Below are 19,789 nucleotides of genomic sequence, written 5' to 3'. Positions count from 1 at the left end.
CAAATATTTACAGGCATATGAAACAGAAAATAATTAAAGCATTCAGGACAAGTAAATTAAAAGGTCATTCATTTTATTTCAGAAGAAGGCAGATTCGAAGCCAGGTGACTTTTATACATCATTCAGACACACACACCGACACAGATTCTTGAAGGTCATGTGAGTGGGTCTCCTGGAGGTTTATCTTACGTCGTCATCGGCTGGAGCTGAAGAAGACTTTGATGGTGTTGTTGTAGATGGCGCTGGCCAGCTCCAGCGGGTCCTCTTCCCTCACGGCCGCCATCACCTCTAGAACTTGTCTGCAGGAGAGAAACCATGACATCTAAACACCAGCTCTTAGTTGAGGTTAGAACTGATGACATCATGCAGTGAGTTCCACAACAACGTCGCTCACATGATGTGACAGGGCTCGTTCCTGTCCTTCACGCAGTGATCCGCCTCCCATTTCTTCTTTGTAGGAAACGTGGTTTTTACATATTTGGAGCCTGCATGCGTGTTCTTCACGCCGCACCACGGAGCATCTGTGAAGGAGCGGGACGCGTTAACGCATTAATAAATGCGGGACAGCAGCGCCATGCACCAAACATCTGGATCTCTTTTTTCACATGATGATAAAGCCATGAATCACGGCACGTTTGACTAACGTGATTTAACTTCAATAAAAGGTGCTGAAAATAATAATTCAATAATTTACTTATTCTTCCTCGACTCGGCTCTTCTTTAACATTTCAGTAGAGACGTTTTGTGAATGAACTGCAGGCGACCCACCCGTTTCTATCATGAGTCTCTCAGTGGGGACGGACTTCATGGCTTCGATATTGGCCTCCGTCTTCAAGGAACTGAAAAATAAAAAAAAGTTTAAGTTGTAGTATAAATAACTAGATAAATACTAAACTGACGTGAAACACAGAGCTGTACTAATGTCATATGTGAAATTAAAATAAAATGCTGTATTATATTCTATTCACTGAATCAGAATTGTTCTCGTCCTTATTCTCTAAGCTCCTATTGGGACTCGCCATCCATTGATTCCAATGAAGAGGTCGAGGTCAACGAGGGCGGCTGCTTCCTGCGCCGTCCCGTCGAAGGAGTGGACCTGAAAGGGAGGAAAGGCCTCAGGGATCACCTTACTATGATCACTACATCCGAGGAAAACTACCACTCCAGTTAATTACGGTTATATTTTTATAAATGTTTTACAAGTATGATGACATCCTGTATGGTGGGAAGACGTTTGCGATGCTTCTGCAGTAACTATCTCACAGAGGACGGAACAGTATTAAAATAAATGTCCTCACCACTCCTCCGACACAACGGTCTCGGTTTCTCTTCACGATGTCTGCTCAGAGAGAGACAAGTGACAGTAAAAGGCTTTAATGGGGAATGACAAGCAGCAGGTGGCGGGAGGACAAACCTACCCATGAAGTCCTGGTGGGCGCTCCTGCAGTGGAGGAACATGGGCAGCCGGGTCTCCTCCGCCAGCTCAAACTGCTTCTCAAAGTATCTGTTCCACACCGGCGGGTATTCAGAGGACCATTATGTTAGATTACTGGTACCAGGAACGAATGAGAAATGTATCGGGTACAACTTTGATGATTGGTTCATATTAACGTAACTTATTTAATTAGAATCATTTAGTAAATGACGGTCCATTTGGAGACCATAAAGCAGGGGATGCTTTAGGGCGGGGCTTACTGTGATTGACAGGTGGCTATTACGGCTTTAACCCTCACACAACATTAATGCACATCCAGAGGGACCAGCCCATCGCTCATTAATAACATTTCATAATGTGGTTTCATTTGAGGTTTTTGGAGGCATCACAACTGACCAAAGGTTCATTTACATTAAATTGTAACCCAGCTGATAAAGACGCTTTTAATAAAACGTACTTGAGTTGAGTCTCTTTTGGGCAAAATTCCAATCTGTCAAAGTCTGTAACAGAGAGAAAAGACACATCAGCGTCCCATTGAACTATTTAAAATCTTAGTGTCAGTCCTCCTCCCACCCTCAGGTCACCAAAGACAGCCGAACCCACCGAGGCCGCACTCCCCGACCGCCACCACCTTCCCCCGGTGCGCCGTGGCCAGCTCCATCAGCCCCGTCAGGTACTGGGATTCCCCGCTCTGCTCAAACTGGGAGCAGCGGGTGGGATGGCAGCCCACCGTGCAGTACAGCTCGTCTGCGAGAACGAGGGACGGAGTTCAACGTTGGGTCTCGGATGGTGAGAAGTGGACTTTGTGGACGTTTCACAACGACGTTGTCTTCAATACGACCTTAAAAAGGCCACAAATGTCGGTGTCTCCGTTACCTCTGGTCTCGGCCAGTTTGAGGGCCTCTCTGCTGTCCTCGAGGTTTCCTCCCGTGATCATGAACTGCAACCAAGCAACAGCTTTTAGAACTTATATTATACTCATGATGGAAATAGACATTTCACTTAGAAAAAAAAATATTCACAAAACGATTTTTCAAGAGAAAGAAGTCAGCGGACGGAGTGAGAGGGGCTCATCCTCTGAGGGCCGCGAGCGTCTGCACCCAGTTTCATGGCGATCCACCCGGGTGTGTTGCAGGAGAAGGAGAAGCGCCTCACCTTTTCCACTCCGGTCCTGAGAGCTCGGTCAACCACCTGCTGGAGGTCATCTGCCACAAAGCCACAGATCATCTCAGGTCACCTGGTCTCAGGTCTACTGGTCTCAAGTCTACTGGTCTCAAGTCTACTGGTCTCAAGTCTACTGGTCTCAAGTCTACTGGTCTCAGGTCACCTGGTCTCAGGTCTACTAGTCTCAAGTCTACTAGTCTCAAGTCTACTAGTCTCAAGTCTACTGGTCTCAGGTCTACTGGTCTCAGGTGAACTGAAGTCCCCGAGTAGCTCACCTTCGTGCTTCTGCTTCCCCCGGTAGAGTCCTCTGAACATGGGGTCCGTGAGGTTCACACCGATATCTGAGGAGGATGGAAGCCATGAACACACACGCTGTTTCATGAAGAACCGCCGGCCCTCTTATTCCCAACAGCATCACGGCGGAGAAGAAGCTAATTTGAGGACTTTCAACCAGCAAATATTTGGGAGTATTTCTTAATAAACCACGCGTTTAAACCACCCGACGTCTCCCTGCACGCAGCTGCTTTCGCTGTCATCTGCGGGCTAACGGCTAGCTCCCATGCTAACGGAAACACGCACGCCGGCGTGTTATCGCCAGCGGCGGCGTGCGCACGTCTGAGGACACAACACGCGTCCGTCGTGTCGCTGAGAGCTGGAACACGAGTGTCTCACCGATGAGTTTGTGTTGGGACATGGTGGTGCGAGCAGCGCTCCGAAAAACAACCGCACATGTCGATCTCACCAGGCGCATAATGCCCACTACCGTAATACTGTGAGAGAGGGGAGGGGAGGTATTGACATGTCTGATCTTTCTTTTATTTAACCTCCGTGGGCAAATCTATTTCGAGTGCCTTACTTAACTAACCCGGAGTGTGGACTAAGGATAAAACGGCCGAATCGAGACAATACAATAATTAACCAAACTAAATAAAGCAATACGGAAAACAAACAAAAGATTGTATTTTCTATTTATTTAAAGTAAGGTGATGTGAAATATATCTGACTACATTCCCCTCTGATCCAAACGTCCGTGCTTTGCTGGTTGTTGCTCGCTGTTCCCACTCACATCTGTGATTAAATCATGAATAAGAGGAATAGAGAAAACACGCTCGCGCCTTATAACCGCACTTACGGTCACGACGTCCACACGGCGCAAACCTCCCAGAATCCTCCGCGCCGCTAGCCGAGAAGGTGAAAATGGCCACTGCCTATCTCACCCACCACCAGAAAGTGTTGCGGCTCTACAAGAAGTCCCTGAGACACCTGGAGTCATGGTGCATCTTCAGGTGAGAGGAGGTGTCTACTTTTAAACTCCGTCACAGAGAAACACACAACGGAGAACGTCGCTGCTCCACTGTCCTGTTTGCTAATAAGCTAAACAGCTAAGCTAAAGGCTAAGCTAGCAGGTGGCCAGGTCACCCATTCCTCACGTCGGTCAGTCCGGCTAAGATAGCGACCACCGACAGCTCACCCAACGTCACTCAGACGAGACCTTTCTATGTCTATATATATATATTTATTTAGAGAAGATTACATTTAATTAATATTTCGGGAAACAGTCGCTTTGGAGCCTCAAAGCGAATCCGCATCCTGATCAATCTGAATGAAAACATCCAGAAATCGTCGTACATGACAGCTGGTCTAATCCCGCTAATCACGGTGCTGTGTTATTTATCAAGAAATCGATCAAAAACAAATCACTTCACTTATACACGTATTTGTTAATATGAATGTAGTAATTCCCTTTAACAAGTTAACTGTATAAGAATGTTTCCTTGAATATGGTATTGAATGAAGACATGGGGGCATTTTTTAAGAAAAAGGTCGACTCTGCTTAAATTTGACGTTTCCGTGCAGCAGTTTATTTTCGGTCATCTCCCGACACACATCATTATCTGTTGTATCCATTATATATTATATATCATTATTAGATGAAAGCTAATCCTATTTGGGGTTATCAAGAAGATTATTTACAAGCACAAGAACATTTGCAAGCTTCTGTGTGTTCCATATATTCTGTCTGAGGGAACAAAAGCTCTCTGTTGGAGCTGAAGTGATGTTGTTTCGTCCCGGCCGTCCTGCATCAGCACCAGGGGCCTCGCGTTACCCGGGCGCACCTGGTCCTGCCTCCTGCTCTCTCATCCGTCCGACTGAAGACAGGTCACCGTTTCTGTTGTTCACCCTCACAGGGACAAATACCGGTTCTACGCCTGCATGCTGCGAGCTCGCTTTGATGACAACAAGGAGGAGAAGGACATGGTGAAGGCCACCATGATGCTCAAGTCGGGAGAGGAGGAGTTCTGGGCCAACCAACACCCGCAGCCCTACATCTTCCCCGACTCCCCGGGCGGGACGTCCTACGAGAGATACGAGTGCTACAAGGTGAGCCAGATATTATTACCCTCCGGATACAAATTATTTCTTGTTTATTTATCTCTTATATTTCAGAGCGATGCTTGTAATGCTCACAGTTTGTGAGTGAAAAACACTTATTTGAACTTGAGAGTTTTCGTGTAACAAAGTAGAATGTCACTTTGTGAGGCTACTATACGTTTGCAAGTTTGTTTCTTATTTTTTCTATAACATAAAGCGGAGGGAGACTTTTGATGAACCACGTCAAGTGATGAATCAGAAATTTGACTGCGCTGTCTGTCGGGTTGTTACCGCCCTCCGCTGGAGATGTGAAGGTGGTGCAACGAGACGTCTGCGTCAAACAAATCTACATCACATACCCTTGGGTGGGGTGTAACACTGTTTCATGAAGCTTTTCATACATTCGTTATTTTAGCAGCAGACAAAAAAAGAAAAGAACCCTCGAATGCACTTTTTTCAGACCAAGCACCATCCTAATGTGACTGGGTGAAGGTCCTGAGCTCTGCTTCTGTTCCGACAGTTTCCGGAGTGGCTGCTGGACCACTGGCACCCGTCAGAGAAGGCCCTGTACCCCGACTACTTCTCCAAGCGGGAGCAGTGGAAGAAACTGAGGACGGAGAGCTGGGACCGAGAGGTGAGCTCTCCACACGTCAAACAAATCCCACCTTTTACTTTCCACCAATAAAATAATAATATAAATAAAAACCACTGGTTTTATTTTTCATCCTCGGATCGTAAGAAAATAATCCCAGACTGGTTCAGCAGATCTTCACAATTGAAAATGAATCACTTTCCCGTTGACGCTGGGCCATGAAAATGTCACTTTACGGTGACTTCATGTCACCAATCAGGAGACGTTTAACCTCCCGTCACTTCATTCAAATGTATTATATGCTTCTTTGTTTGGAATCATTAGTAATTGAGTATCTAATTGGCTGTCAGACCAAATTAAAATCGTTCTGTCATTCATAATAATAATAATAATAAGCCTTTATTTATCGTAAACGTTTGCAGGTCGCTCAGCTGCAGGCTGAGACTTCAGCCGGAGGCCCCAAAACCGAAGCCCTCCCTCCTGCCCGCCAAGAGGGAGACCTCCCCCCTCTGTGGTGGCAGTACGTCACCCGCCCCAGGGAGCGGCCCACATAAACACCCTCCATCCCCCCTTCAACACTCAGCAGCCGCACGGAGCTGAGTCGACATATTTCTGTGAAGAATGTCGTACTAGTCGTTCACCTGTGCAGGTTCCACGTCTGAGAACACAACCTGCCTGAAGTTGTGACTTTGGGATTTCCTGTAGACGTATCGATGAATACCTGTATAACTGTTCCAATAAATAATTATATCGTGTAAATTGCATGTTGTGTTTTTACTGCTAAAGAAAATCCTCGATATCCTGAGAGCTAAAACGAGTCAATGTGAGTTCATGCATCCTGAGTTCAGACCCAGGCAGGAGACCAGGGTCCGTGGCGTCAGTGTCTTCACTGGTGTGAGGGACCAACAAGACGTCAGTGAGGATTATCAGCCTCTCGATGTGCGTATTTGTGGTGGCAGCAGGCGGCCCCGCGGCCCGTTGCTATGGCGACGAGTGCGGCCTGAAGCCGCTCGGTCGCATCATCATGGTGACCGCCTTCAGGGAGTAGAAGTCAGACTCCTTCCAGGAGAACCAAACGATGCCGTCCGGGCCGAGCAGGTTCTGCGCTGTCAGAGAGTAGCGCCCCCCCTGGAGGGGAAAGACAACGGTGACACGTTTAACAGGGCGCTGAGCGGGTGGCGACGTCCTGAGGCGCGTTCTTGTCACCACCTCGTAGTGGACGCCGTTGAGGTTGGCGTGGAAGCACTGGTGGAACCACCAGCCGGCGTGGCTGAGCTCGGCGCAGAGGTTGCCGGTGTCCGGCGTGCTGAAGCTGTGCTGGTCGTGGTACCAGCCGAACGAGTCCTCCACCGTTCCACTGAAGCCTGACACGTGGAGGCGGTACCGGTCCTCCTCGCCCTCTATCCTGCACGAGGAGGAGAGGAAAGCAGATGTGACCGTCGTCATGTCACTTTGGAATACTCAATCAAGGTTGACACCATTTTTTTTATTTTATTTTTTGCAACCAGACGAGGGGTTGAAGCTAAGTACAAGTTCTAAAATGAAAGCACTGACCTGTCAATCACAGAAAAACCCGCCCAAAGCATCCCCTGCGCTCTGGTCTGTTAGACTCTAAATGGACCATCATTTACTAAAGATTTGAAACTAGAGATTCAGACCATAAACTCATGTTTACAGTGTTTACTGAGGGAATAAATCAAGAAGAAAATAGTAATTTCCTCATAGAACGTCTATGGGAGCAGAGGAGTCGCCCCCTGCTGGTCACTACAGAGAAGTAGAGTCATTTCCTCATAGACGTCTATGGGAGCAGAGGAGTCGCCCCCTGCTGGTCACTACAGAGAAGTAGAGTCATTTCCTCATAGACGTCTATGGGAGCAGAGGAGTCGCCCCCTGCTGGTCACTACAGAGAAGTAGAGTCATTTCCTCATAGACGTCTATGGGAGCAGAGGAGTCGCCCCCTGGTGGACATTGGAGAGGATGCAGCTTTAAGGTTTGGCTTCACTTTTCAGACTGAGGGTTTCTGTCTGCTGCATCACATCGCAGTCTGCACAGTTTAGACTAATCCACATCACCGATCCGTCTACCTGAAGCTGTGGTAGAGGGCGTGTCTGTGGGCGTGGCTCCAGTCCTGTAGGTCGATTCGGAGGCTGTGGTGGCCCTGGTTGGACAGCAGGTGGAGCTGTCGGTTCCCCAGCCAGTGTTCCCCCTGCGGCTCTCCGAACCCTTCGCGGTACGCCGACCAACCGCGGTTAAAGCTCACCGAGCCGCCGTGGCGCCGCTGGAACACCGTCCAGCCCCCGCCTGGCGAAGCACATAGCGAGCAAGGCGTCACGTCTGGGTGTCCGGGTCTTGTGTTTAGGTAAAGCGTGCGTCTCACCGCCGGTCTCCATGTCGCAGTAGACGGGCACGCCGTTGCCTGCCGACGGGACGATGGTGTAAACGCCGGAACGACGAACGCCGCGGTGATACAGGGACGCGCAGTCGGATGGGCAGAAAGACAAGCGGGGTCCATCTGGGGGACCAAAGACAAAGAAAGTCAACTAATAACGGACCTTTGGGATCCTGAGGATTCGTTTGAGCAGCTACTGGATGGAGCGTGTTGGTCTGCAGACTGAGGGTCAACAACCCTGAGACGATTGGTTGACCCCGAGCAGTGAGGGGTCTGGACGGCCCAACGGTCCGGTGCAAGACCCTCAGAGCGTGGACTCCCGGCCCATCCTAGCGCTAAGAGAGGTGGGGTTGATAATAGGCCTCCTGCACCTTCCTTGGGGTTATTTAGCTTATTTCTTACACATGTGCTTTCAGGAGTTGGGACGGCGTTGGCTGTGGAATCGCACTGCCGGTGTGGGTGGTGGCCTCGTACCTGGAGGCCGCGTGTCTCGCGCGGCGAGCGGCAGCGTTGGCGCTCGGACCACGTTGACGGCGCATGGGCCCGAGTTGCGGCTCACGAGCAACCGCGCAACCGCGGCCGAGAGGTGGGCGAGCTGCGCCCGCAGCTCGTGCAGCAGGGTCTCGTGCGCGCGGCGCAGCGGGCCGGTCTCGGCGCGGCACGACTCCAGAGGGTGCAGCCGCCGGTCAAAGGGAGGCCCTAAAAAGAGGCCGTCTTCACCCTGAGGGTGAAGAAACAACTTTGCTCGTCTCCACAATACCACGGCCTCGTTGGACTGCATCACTCTGACGGATGAGATAGATTACAGGACACACAAGTAGGTGTAGATGCAAAGGCCAGAAGCTAATCCTGTTAGCATTCAGGGTCAAGGAGGACTTAGTGGGTGTGAATACATGGAGATAGAGACACAGATACTCTTTGCCCTCACGAAATATAACCTGCATGTAATAGAAAGTAGCATATTCCTCATGTTTGTAGCCTGTATTGTTTCCTTCTGGTTTCACTGCTGAAAATGTGACAATGAAAATCAAAGTTCAATTGGGAATGCGGCCGGTTGTTGATGCCAGATAATAATTTGGATATTCCTCTTTTGGGGAACATGGGTCCAAACATTCATGACACTCTGATGTCACTACAGAAAAAACAACAGCATTGAGAACCTCAGACGGACGGAGGAAAAGTGCTCCAGCAGGACTTTATTTACGTCACGTTGAGCGGCGTACCGGCGCCTCCAGGGACTCCACCCGGCGGTGGTGGCTCCTCAGCTCCTCCGTCAGCTCCGACGCGGTGTCCCTCAGCTCCTCCAGCTGCTCCTTCCTGTTCCGGTTCTCGTGGAGCCAGTGCGAGATGTCGTTGGTGCAGCGGAGCATGTCCGGGCAGCGCCGGCGCGCCGCCCCCGCCGGCACCGGGCGCAGCGTGGCCGTCAGCCGGCAGCGGCCCCCGGGGGTCAGCTGGCTGCTGTACTCGCCGCACTGTGCCGAGGAGCCGCCGACGGTGCGGCGGAAGGTGGGGTTGGCTCCGTCGTCGGGGACCAGGCCGGGGGCCCAGTCGGCGTCCTCGTAGCGGCCTTTGCTCAGGTCCCAGTTTGTGTCAAAGTCGGCGTCCAGCACGTTGGGGCGCACGTCCTCGTGTTGCGCGACGTCTGGCCGTGCGTACGAGTCACCGGTGACACGGTGACACCGGCGGGTCAGTAAGACACAGGCCAGTAAAAGGGTTCGCCAGCTCATCCTGAGCGTCCGCTCACGGACCCGCTGCTGCTCCGTGTCCATAGCAACTCCAAGTCCTCGGATTCAATCAGCCAAAGTCCTGGATTATAGGAAGACGAAGATCAAGATACTCTGAATCCTTTATCCTGGAGCTAATTGTGTTTTACAGAATCACTCAACATCAACGTTCTTCTCTGACATTAATGTGGTGCTTTTCACCGTGACAACGCACACCAAAAACGCACCTTCACAACAGTTCATGCTTCCAACTGCACCACCACACGATGGCCTCGGAACTTTGACAACTGGAGCGAAGGGGAACACACGTTAAGCGGGAACAATTCAAATAAAGCCCCTTTGCTTTATCTGACTTTTAGGTTGAACGCTCACCTGTCGGCCTGCAGGTCACCGCGTCGCAGAGCTGAGTTCATCGCAGTGGAAAAGCGTCGGGACAGCAGAGGCCGTCTGTTTGTGTGCGAGTGTGCGCGCCGCGTACGACACCTTATCCTGATAATCCCGTGGCGGGATTGGCGGCCGTTGGCCTGCAAGGTAACGGATTACGTTTGATGGGTTTGGAACAACGCGACGGCGCGTTACAGAACGCCATCGCATGGATTGATTCACACACAAATAGTGAATCACAGTGCGTAGTCTAATCATTCGCGCTGATTACCCGCCCCAATCCCCCTGCGACCTTCATATGACCATCCAGGTACTTCCAACTTGCAGAGGTGGAACGCATTCTGCAGCCACTGACTCTGAGTCGTGATGTTCTTCCATTTCTCTCCAGCGCGACAGAAAGACGGAAATGAAAGACACGAGTCTGTGAATAAAGTGCCTCCTCCTGTGATACTGGGTCGATAATGTCATCGGTTGGCTCTTCGGGCCCTTTCGTTGTGCCATTACCTGAGTGTGTGTGTGTGTGTGTGTGTGTGTGTGTGTGTTATGGGCTGAAGGGAGGTTCAAGGCCGTCCTCTAATGGGTTTATATTTACCTGCACAAGATGCTCTGTTTGTTCCATTAGTGAAGCAGCTTGAGACACAAACACATCTTGAGTTCTCCATTAAGATTCCGCCTGAAAACGATTGTTTTGCAGCAACGTTTCTTTGCTTTTTTTTCACATGTTGAACGTTGTGAGAAGACGACGTTGGAAATAAGAAGACTTGGTAACCGGTAACGTGACAGAACAATGTGTGGCTCTGATTTAGATCTTAATGAAAGGTCGCAGCGTGAGACTCCCGGTGGAAGAGTTGCTCATCACGTGAACCTGTGATGAATCATGAATGAAGGAACTTGTGCCTCGATGAGCAAACCGGACGTTACGGTTTCTACTCAATGTCATCGTGCTTTGATGATCACTCGGAAGGCTGCAAATCAGACGAAGCAACGGTTCAGTTCTCGGACCACCGGTTCCTCTGTTGGTGGCCGTGGAGCCGAGAGAAGCTCCCAGAGGGACTGGAGCTTGTGCACCAAAAGAAGAGAAGTGCAACTGTCAAAAAGCCACAAGCCGACGTCCTCAATGCTGAGGATGCTTATTAGGAACTAAGCGTAAAAGGTTCTAGTGGTCTTGAAGCCTTGAAGGGTCCTAGTTGTCACACCGAGGCTCCTGGGGGACACGGAGCTTTAACAAATGAAGTTGATCCTCGGCCACCTTTCCCCCGGGTGTCCGTTGAACCAGTCGGCCCCCTCGCAGATGAATCATTGGTCACGCCGGCGGCTTGCTGAATGGAAAGAGGCTGCAGCAGGTGTGTGTGTGTGAGTAACTGTAGACCGTGACCCCGCGCTCCCCCAGCGCCGTGACCGCGTGTCGGCTCGGTGTTAATCCGCCCGATGCCCCGGCTGACATTTAGCGCCCGGCGGACTCGCATTGGTGGGTTTCCTCCAGCTTTGGAGTTTGTTGTTTGTTGTGTTCCCTTTGTGAGACGACGTAATCAACCACAGCGTCTTTGTAAAATCACATCAGGAAACTGACGAGTTGCTGTTGTGTTCAGATTAAAGCACACTGTGCGTGTTATCTGACTAAAAGAAGATTTTGCACCAATATAATATTCCAAAAGAGTGACGCAGGGGTGCAGGGGTGCAGACGAAACCCTGATGTCTGATTATTGCAGAAAATAATATGCAAACCAACGAATGGTTCAGAAAGACAATCTTCACCCATTTAGTGATATTTGAAGCTGCAGGAGTAAAAAGTTGACACTTTTATTGTAGTCATGAGTAAAACACAACACGGGCATAAAGGCGGGCTCGTCGCCATGACGACGTTTACTCCTTTTAGCCACAATTTAATTCAATACGGTACTTTTATACCGTACAACAAAATGCTGAGAAGTCCTCTGCTGGTTTTCACCACTGACCTGTTTTCCTTTGGCTTTGGAGTCACTTTTTATCGCTCCAGGACGGCAAATCCAAACCACTTGGTGCGCTTGAGGAAAGAGCACGAAGGGGGTGCTGATAAAATCAGTAAAACACAAAGAGCGTCTGAGGGTTGAAAGTCCCGTGTTGGTCTGACCCGTCCCCTCCTGCTGCTTGGGGGTCATTTCGCTCCGTAGCCTTTTCCACTGGACCCTCTGAAGCCATCAGTGAGGCTGATGGAGCAAGAGGGGTCAAAGTTCAACGCCGTTGGGAAGTTTTAATCGAAGAGCGACGATTGTGATGGTGACGATGGTGTGTGTTTGTGAGCGTGTGTGACATGTGACGTGTGTGTGTGTGTGTGTGTGTGTGGGTGGGAAGGAAGGATGATGTTTCACTTATGGTCCTTTTCCTTGCAGCGGTGTGTGTGTGTTTGCTGTTTGAGAAAAATGACCAGGTGAGCAACGTCATCGACTCAAGTGTGTGTGTGTGTGCGTGTGTGTGTGTGTGTGTGTGTGCGTGTGTGCGTGTGTGTGTGTGTGTGTGTGTGTGTGTGTCCTTGGCTGGCATCATATAAAGTCGCGGTCAGATGGAACGACGGTAGTGGAGGAACAACAGAAACCTCTGACCAGCAGCTGAACACAACCGAGAGAAAGAGAAGGACGGTGAGTGTCTTCATTATGTTTGAATATTTTAATGTTTTGCTTTTTCCAAATTATATTGAAAACTGTCTATTTTATATTGTACATGTGAAAAAACTTTTAAACTAAAAGGACAGCCGTGGAAAATAAATAAAAACTAAACAAACATAACTATAATTATAGTGATAATAAGCAATATTGCCAACAGTGTTATAAGATTACAAACAAAGACCTAGAAAAGAAATGATGCGTGAATCCATGAAATGTTAAATAGATTCTCTTTTATTATACGAGAGAACACAGGTCATTTTTGAAATGTTTTCCTTAAATCATCTTTTGAACAAAGCATTGACAATAACTACCATTATTTGTTTTATTTCATAACCTGCAGCAAGGTCTAGAACATATTATTTTACATATACTTTTCATATAAGAAAATATGTACAATTATTTATTAATTGTAATACAGCTATGTATTTTTCTATTTCTTGTTTTAGGATTTAATTGTTTACTCCACAATGTTTCTTACTTATAAATTTGTAAAAATATCATCTTATTTGGTGTTGCTCTTTGCTTTGAATGGGGTGTTGTTAAATGTTCTGTTTTTCTGAGTATTGCTAAGTGAACATAAATAGATTATTTCGTGTAAAGCTTTGGATGTTCAATTTATTACAATTTAGAATATATCATTTTAAAAGCCTTATCAGATCTTTAGATATTTAAATGAAAGCCTAAACAAATAGAGTAAAACACATGTGTCACAAATGAGAAGCTTTTATTTTTGAATGAACGCACACAATCAGAGATCAAACAAAACACCGTATGAGTTGCAGAGAAATGTATCCTGCGTGGCTATTGGTGGTTGTGGCGGTGGTGGGCGTGGCCGGCGGAGACGTCAGTCTGTGCTGGGAACATCCAAGCTGTCAGGACGTCAACTCTGAGACGAGCATGATGGTAACACACACACACACGCGCACACACACACACACACACACACACACACGCGTGCGCGCGCACATGATCACAGTTTTGGTCTTGAACATTGGAAATACAACAAATATTCAAAATATAAACATTTGGGTTGATATAGTTTTGACTACAGTTCAATATATTTTTTTTCAATCATTTATAAATCTTTTTTGAAATTCGCGGTATTATATTTTTGGTTGCAGATTTTATATCTTCAGATTTAACTTTTGACCTTGATGCGGGGTGAGGGGCGGGGCAAGTGAGAGGGGCGTGGCATCACGAGTTAACGTCTTCTTCGTCTCACGCTCCCGTGGGGAGTCGCCCCGGATCGCTCCTCCTGCGTTGGTTTCAAACATCTGCCCGCCTCCTCCTCCCGCAGGAGTGCGTCGAGCTGTGCCGCTCCGACCTCACCGCCGAGGCGCCCGTCGTCCCGGGCGCGGCCCACCTCCAGCCGCCTCCTCCTCCATCCGAGGCCCTGCCGATCCTCTCGCTTCTGTCCTCCCCCTCCTTCCCCTCCTCCCCGCAGGCCAAGCGCTCCTACTCCATGGAGCACTTCCGCTGGGGGAAGCCCGTCGGGCGCAAGCGCCGCCCGGTCAAAGTGTACGCCCCCAACGGCGTGGAGGAGGAGTCGGCCGAGCTGTACCCCCCCGGGGAGATGAGGAGGCGCGAGCTGATGGAGGACGAGAAGAAGGCGCAGCAGCATCAGCGGGAGGAGGGGGAGGAGGAGGAGGGGGAGGAGGAGCTCCCAGGTGACCACCACGAGAAGAAGGACGGCGCCTACAAGATGAAGCACTTCCGCTGGAGCGGCCCGCCGGCCAGCAAGCGCTACGGCGGCTTCATGAGGAGCTGGGACGAGCGCGACCCGAGGCCGCTGCTCACGCTCCTCAAGAACGTCCTGAACACGGAGGGACGGCAGTGAGGGAGGAGGGGGAGGAGGGGGAGGAGGAGCACACAGACGGGCCCACGAGTCCTTCAGAAAAACCCAGATACACCTCGATATCGAGACCATGAATATGTGTGGATGAATAAATGGGAAAATCGCTTTTCACTGCGATGCCGCCTTGTTATTTGGATATATTATGATAGATACAGACTCAATGTCACGATATAAATCAACATGTCCCGGACAATACTAGAATGTTGATAGTGGCAAATGTCTCTTTTAATCCAACAAACTCTCAGAAGGGTAAAGATATCCAGTTTGAAAACACATCATCATTCACAATTGAGGCTCTTGTTCTAAAATATTTGACCTAATTAAGGATCCAGCTGTCAGAATCATCGCTGGGTCGTAGTTTGAGTTAAAGGTTAATAAAGTAAAAGAGGCCTTAAACTCCTCAAAAGCCTGAATTCTAAAAAAGTTCCCTGAGTTAGAAGAGTTTCAATTATTTTAACTTTGCTCTCTGCTCACTTTGAAAATGAGTTTAAAACCCTCTTAATAAAACCACATAGAGGTTTTAGGAAGTGACAGTAATTTAACACCAAGGTGTCTTCTAAGGTGTCCTCTCAGTCGGGTCCCAACAGGACGAACGCGGCTGTCTGCTCCTCCGAGGCGCGGCTCGAACCCACGGTCACCGGTCCCGCTCGGTAACTCCTCCCGGGATGATTCTTTTTATCAAATGAGTCATGTGAATACATGTAAATGACATGAAAACATAAAGTTATTTGCAAGCAAAAGACTCGAAGAATTGATTTGTATCTATCGATCCACTTAATGTAGTGACAGAAGATGTCCGCCAGAGGGCAGCACCGCACACACCTTACCGATGGGGACCTTGAGAAGAAAAGGTTGTAAAAGGATTATTATCTGGACTTGAATGAATCCGCGTGTTTCTGTGTTATACTATATTTGGAAACAGCTGATTAGATTCTAATTATTAGGATATTTATTGGTTTACTGCTGGAAACTTGACATTTGACTAAAGTTTAGTTTCAGCAGTTAGGCTCAAGTATCTAGAAAAACATCTGATATTTATTAATATCTAAAATAGTTCAAAATACTGAGAAACAAACTGCTGGAACACAACGTGTTTGGAAAGTCTTTATTGATTAAGTGAAGGAAGAACAAACATTACTGCATAGAAAATTGATTGGAACCAGTATGAGAGTGAAGCAGTATCAGAGCCCCAGTGGCTCAGCTCACTGGGAACACTGGTCTCTCCTCAGCGTCTCTGAGAGCGCAGTCTGGGAGCCCTGGGTGGCCTCACAGGTCACGGAGCCCACCTTGGCCCACTGGTCTGCAGGGAGCCTCAGGGTGCTGCTCCAGCTGTAGAGGGCGCCCCCCCCCAGCACCCCGGGGCTCCTGCTCTCCTCCCAGCTGCTGCTGCTGCCGTCCACCTTCCAGGCCAGACTCCAGTCGGAGGGGAAGCCCTTGTCAGCCAGGCACACCAGCGTGGCCGTCCCCTGCTGCAGCTCCTCCCTGGAGGGGGGCAGCACCGTCAGGGTGGGACGGACATCACCTAGGAGACAGGATCAGCTGTCAATCAAGCACCAGACATGGGACCCCTTCACTGTGAGAGGGCCGATTCAGGCCTTTGAGGAGTTTCTGCCAGATGTTTCTTCTGCTCCAGCAGTCACTCACTCACACCATGTTTCACTTCCCTTCAAGAAGCCTCTCATGCACATCAGCACAGAGACAATCCTCAGACAGGAGGACATGAAACCACAGAAGAAACGTCCACATGAGGACAAATGTTAAAACTGTCCAAAAACGTTGGTCTAAAATAATGACTTCAAGCGTGAATTAATAGAGAAAATAAACCAACAGCAATCAAACTTTCTTCATGTGGATTTCAGGCAAAATTTAAAAATACGGTTTTAAAGTTCAAGACGTTTGAGAGAATGAAGTCGATCGTTAACTCGTCCGTAAACATTTATTCAAATAATCGGATCATTTTTCATTATGAAAAAACAAAAACCAACATTCTGATATTTTTCTCGAGGTTCATGTTTTTTACACGTTATAAGTTGAAAGGAGTTTGTAACAAAATGTTTAGTAGAGCTTCTCTAATATAAATGTATAAAGGAGGAGAAACTAAGGCATGAAATCAGAAAGAGATTTAAATAAAGAAACAGATATTTTTACTTTGACTTTTCATACAAATAACGTTTTAAAGTTCACTGATGGAAAGTTTCTCTCTGATTGCAAAATATCTGAAAAACATACATAAATATATAAAAGCATCTATTTTCTGTTTTTCCTGTTTAATATAAATATAAATATAACACATTATAGTCAACAATGAGATTATTAAAGGTTTGACTTACTTCCAACGCTCAGTCTGGTTCCTCCACCAAACGTGTACCACAGTGACACGAAGGCATCGAACCGCCGTACAAAAACCTGTGAGAGTAGAGACACACGACTCTGTGACAGACACACAAACACACTACACACATTCAGTGTGTACAAGACCTCGACCCATCAAACTGATCAACACAAAGTAAATGTGTATTCAACCGGTTATTAGATGAATGTTTAACATCTGTTAGTGATATTTAATTAATAAAAAACAAATAAATGATTACTAAAGAACATTTTACAAAAATGTATATTAATATTTTAGTGTTTCTTTACACATTTCCAATATCCAAAAATGTGAAAATGATCATAAATGTATATTTATTGTGCGCTATAAGAATGAAAAAATATCCATTTTGATGAATTTTGTCTCATTGTGATGTTAATTTACATTGTAGTAAATTTTGGGGATCTTATAAAACATTCGGGAAGAAAAGTTTTCCATCAAACGGCATCAAAGACTCGTTAACGAGCACTGACACATTCCTGATCAATGGAGCGATCAGCTGATTGATCCATTGATCACCAGCGTCATCAGAGGAGTCAGGCACAGCATTTCCATAGAGACACTTTGCATCAGCAGCACATGCTCCAGTGCTCTGGGAGACCTTATAGTCCTGAGAGTTGGACCCTGGAGGACAGCTGTCCTTCATCACAGCAGAAGACACAGAGATCCTCCTCATCACAAACATGACTCTGATCTGCGTCCTCGTCTGGACTCTCCTCTGCTTCACAGGTAAAGTCCAGAGGACCAAAGTCCTCTCCTCTGTGGACGTGCGTCCCTCTGAAATGAAGGAGACACGACCATGACGCTGCTTTATGTCTTTGTCTCCGTGTCCTCAGAGTCCAGAGGCCAGGTCACAGTGACTCAGCCTGGAGCAGTGAGCTCTGCTGCTGGAGGCTCCGTCTCCATCTCATGTACAACCAGTCAGAGTGTTTATAGCTCTAATTATTTAGCCTGGTACCAACAGAGAGACGGAGGAGCTCCTAAGCTGCTGATTTATTCTGCTACCACTCGAGCATCAGAGACTCCAGGTCGTTTTACAGGCAGTGGATCAGGATCTTCCTTCACTCTGAGCATCAGTGGAGTCACAGCTGAAGATGCAGCACATTACTACTGTCAGAGTCTTCACTCCATCAACAGTCAGTGGGTGTTCACACAGTGAAAAAGAGTCGTACAAAAACCTCCTTCAGTCAGAAGGAACCGAAACTGAACTGACTGCTGACGCACTTCACTGGAGACACACACACACACACACACACACACACACACACACACACACACACACACACACACTGTACACGTTCATCAAGAGCTTTTAGTGTTTCACTATTATTACTGTAACCACTAATGAACATTTATTACAAAGAGTTCAAGGACAAAAAGGATCTTGATGGAATTCAAATGATTCTTTCCCCCATATGTTCCAACTCAGTCTCACAGCAAAATGTGTAACAGGGACGTTGGTCCACAAGGGAAAACGTAGTATTCGAGATAGTAGGTAGATTTTGAGAAAAGTAAAGATGAAATCAGTAATATTGACATGATATTCGTCTTTTCTCAATCTTTGAACTGTCTGTAAACCAGATACAAAAATGGTATCACTCTATTTTCACTTGATCCTACTGCGTGTTGACCTCCTCTATGCTCATGTAAAATAGTGTGTTTATCACAGATAACAGACCGACAGTCCGCCATTTTCTTTCTTTAGCTGAGGGTAACTTGATAGTCACGTGACCCAATTGCAAGGAAATGTAAATGAATAGGCCGAATAAAACAGAGTATTGTCACCTATTTGGGGGCAAACGGTGACAATACTACGTTGTCCCTTGTGGACCAACGTAGCTTTTACACATTTTGCTGTGAGACAGCTATGAATGAAGAAGTAGGTGAGACTTATTTAAACCACATTACCTGAAACAGAGAGAGAATTATCATGAACGTTCAACGAGGCAAACAGACTTTTATCATCCAGTTGAATGAATGATCTCATTTGATCTGGTCTCTCAGATTAGTGAAGCTGCAGATAAGAGACGATCTGGAGGAATAAGTGTGACCAGGTTGTATTAGTGCGTCTGTCTTTGGGTTCATACAGAATGAGATGTTAGCGTCATGCTACGTGTTGGGAGCTATGAAAGGACTCGTCAGCGTTCATGCGTCTCTGCAGGCGGCGGCTGTTCTTCTTTCTGTCTCATACTCAGATCACGACTGAAAGAACTTGTGTGAAGGAAACGCAGATGTTTCTCATTCTGGTTCATTACTGGGACGTCTACTTATTGAAATAGATGTTCTCTGTTACTGTGTTTTATCAATGAAACCGGCACCAACACACAAAAGACTGAATGCGCAGAGAAGTTGAAGCACGAGGTGATTACCTGAAGGCAGCGTTCAATAGGTACGTAGACTGGAAAGCACATGTAGGGAGGGAAGAGCGTTATGGCCGATACTCTAAAAGAGACAGAACAAACCGGCCCAGAGAGAAGAGGACACGAAGAAACACACAATGAAAGGAGGGACACAACCACCAAGAAGCACACGATCACAAAGTGGGGAAACACAAGAGCCGAGTCCACCGAAATAAAACAGGAAATATTAACTGAAACCTGGAGACAAGAAGAAAATCACCTCAGAGGAGAGTTGTGTGTGACACGTGAACCATGAAGAAATGTTGTTCTACAGAATGAAACCAAGCTGAAGATCCTGGTGGAAACTTCTCTTGATTAATGTTTCACTGTTTAATTCACAAGAGTGATGATTGTGTTTGTGGAAACTTTAATAAAGCTCAAACTGTTCTTTGGAGGGTTGAAGAAGAGTCTTCAGTTCATGGTCATGTTAACGTGTTTCTTAAGAAGTTACATCACAGGTG

General features: G+C 47.5%; 4 protein-coding genes and 1 gene segment (V, D, J or C); 2 read left to right on the top strand and 3 right to left on the bottom strand.

The window, feature by feature from the left end:
- Positions 1-56: 56 nt before the first annotated feature.
- On the bottom strand, positions 57-3,455 carry tatdn1 (TatD DNase domain containing 1). 4 transcript variants are annotated; one of them, XR_013450893.1, is made up of 12 exons: positions 3,272-3,391; positions 2,875-2,940; positions 2,492-2,640; positions 2,312-2,375; positions 2,039-2,182; positions 1,893-1,935; positions 1,419-1,504; positions 1,299-1,339; positions 969-1,096; positions 769-839; positions 395-521; positions 57-299 (listed from the first exon to the last, which is right to left on the bottom strand). XR_013450893.1 is itself a non-coding variant. In XM_040189701.2 (12 exons), exons 1-12 carry the CDS (start codon positions 3,348-3,350, stop codon positions 194-196), a joined length of 954 nt encoding a protein of 317 aa, XP_040045635.2. In that variant the 5' UTR covers positions 3,351-3,455; the 3' UTR covers positions 57-193. The 4 variants fall into 4 exon arrangements, 2 of the variants coding, with proteins under 2 accessions (XP_040045635.2, XP_077937113.1); XM_040189701.2 differs by having other exon boundaries at positions 1,020-1,096; positions 2,591-2,640; positions 3,272-3,455; XM_078080987.1 differs by having other exon boundaries at positions 1,020-1,096; positions 3,272-3,389.
- A 245-nt stretch (positions 3,456-3,700) lies between these two features.
- ndufb9 (NADH:ubiquinone oxidoreductase subunit B9) lies at positions 3,701-6,323 on the top strand. The gene is made up of 4 exons (XM_040189708.2): positions 3,701-3,885; positions 4,789-4,981; positions 5,493-5,606; positions 5,987-6,323. Exons 1-4 carry the CDS (start codon positions 3,797-3,799, stop codon positions 6,116-6,118), a joined length of 528 nt encoding a protein of 175 aa, XP_040045642.1. The 5' UTR covers positions 3,701-3,796; the 3' UTR covers positions 6,119-6,323.
- Positions 5,985-10,184, bottom strand: LOC120826803 (fibrinogen C domain-containing protein 1-like). Its single transcript, XM_078080986.1, has 8 exons — positions 10,050-10,184; positions 9,905-9,964; positions 9,177-9,759; positions 8,428-8,674; positions 7,942-8,076; positions 7,649-7,865; positions 6,774-6,969; positions 5,985-6,692 (listed from the first exon to the last, which is right to left on the bottom strand). The coding sequence occupies exons 3-8, from the start codon at positions 9,720-9,722 to the stop codon at positions 6,546-6,548; spliced, it is 1,488 nt and encodes a 495-aa protein (XP_077937112.1). The 5' UTR covers positions 9,723-9,759; positions 9,905-9,964; positions 10,050-10,184; the 3' UTR covers positions 5,985-6,545.
- Positions 10,185-12,542: 2,358 nt separating this feature from the next.
- On the top strand, positions 12,543-15,298 carry LOC120827007 (pro-opiomelanocortin). 2 transcript variants are annotated; one of them, XM_040189677.2, is made up of 3 exons: positions 12,543-12,676; positions 13,486-13,606; positions 14,001-15,298. In XM_040189677.2, exons 2-3 carry the CDS (start codon positions 13,490-13,492, stop codon positions 14,538-14,540), a joined length of 657 nt encoding a protein of 218 aa, XP_040045611.2. In that variant the 5' UTR covers positions 12,543-12,676; positions 13,486-13,489; the 3' UTR covers positions 14,541-15,298. The 2 variants fall into 2 exon arrangements, with proteins under 2 accessions (XP_040045611.2, XP_040045610.2); XM_040189676.2 differs by having other exon boundaries at positions 12,607-12,676; positions 13,456-13,606.
- A 351-nt stretch (positions 15,299-15,649) lies between these two features.
- On the bottom strand, positions 15,650-19,441 carry LOC120827018 (Ig kappa-b4 chain C region-like). The segment is given in 3 exon segments: positions 15,650-16,080; positions 16,889-16,964; positions 19,299-19,441. Coding segments are annotated over 3 exon segments (438 nt in total).
- Positions 19,442-19,789: the final 348 nt, after the last annotated feature.

Source organism: Gasterosteus aculeatus, chromosome 10 (assembly GCF_964276395.1).
Source record: "Gasterosteus aculeatus chromosome 10, fGasAcu3.hap1.1, whole genome shotgun sequence".
Lineage (NCBI taxonomy): Eukaryota > Metazoa > Chordata > Actinopteri > Perciformes > Gasterosteidae > Gasterosteus > Gasterosteus aculeatus.
The sequence above is the reverse complement of the archived record's forward strand: the minus strand, read 5'-3'. Positions and strand labels throughout refer to the sequence as shown.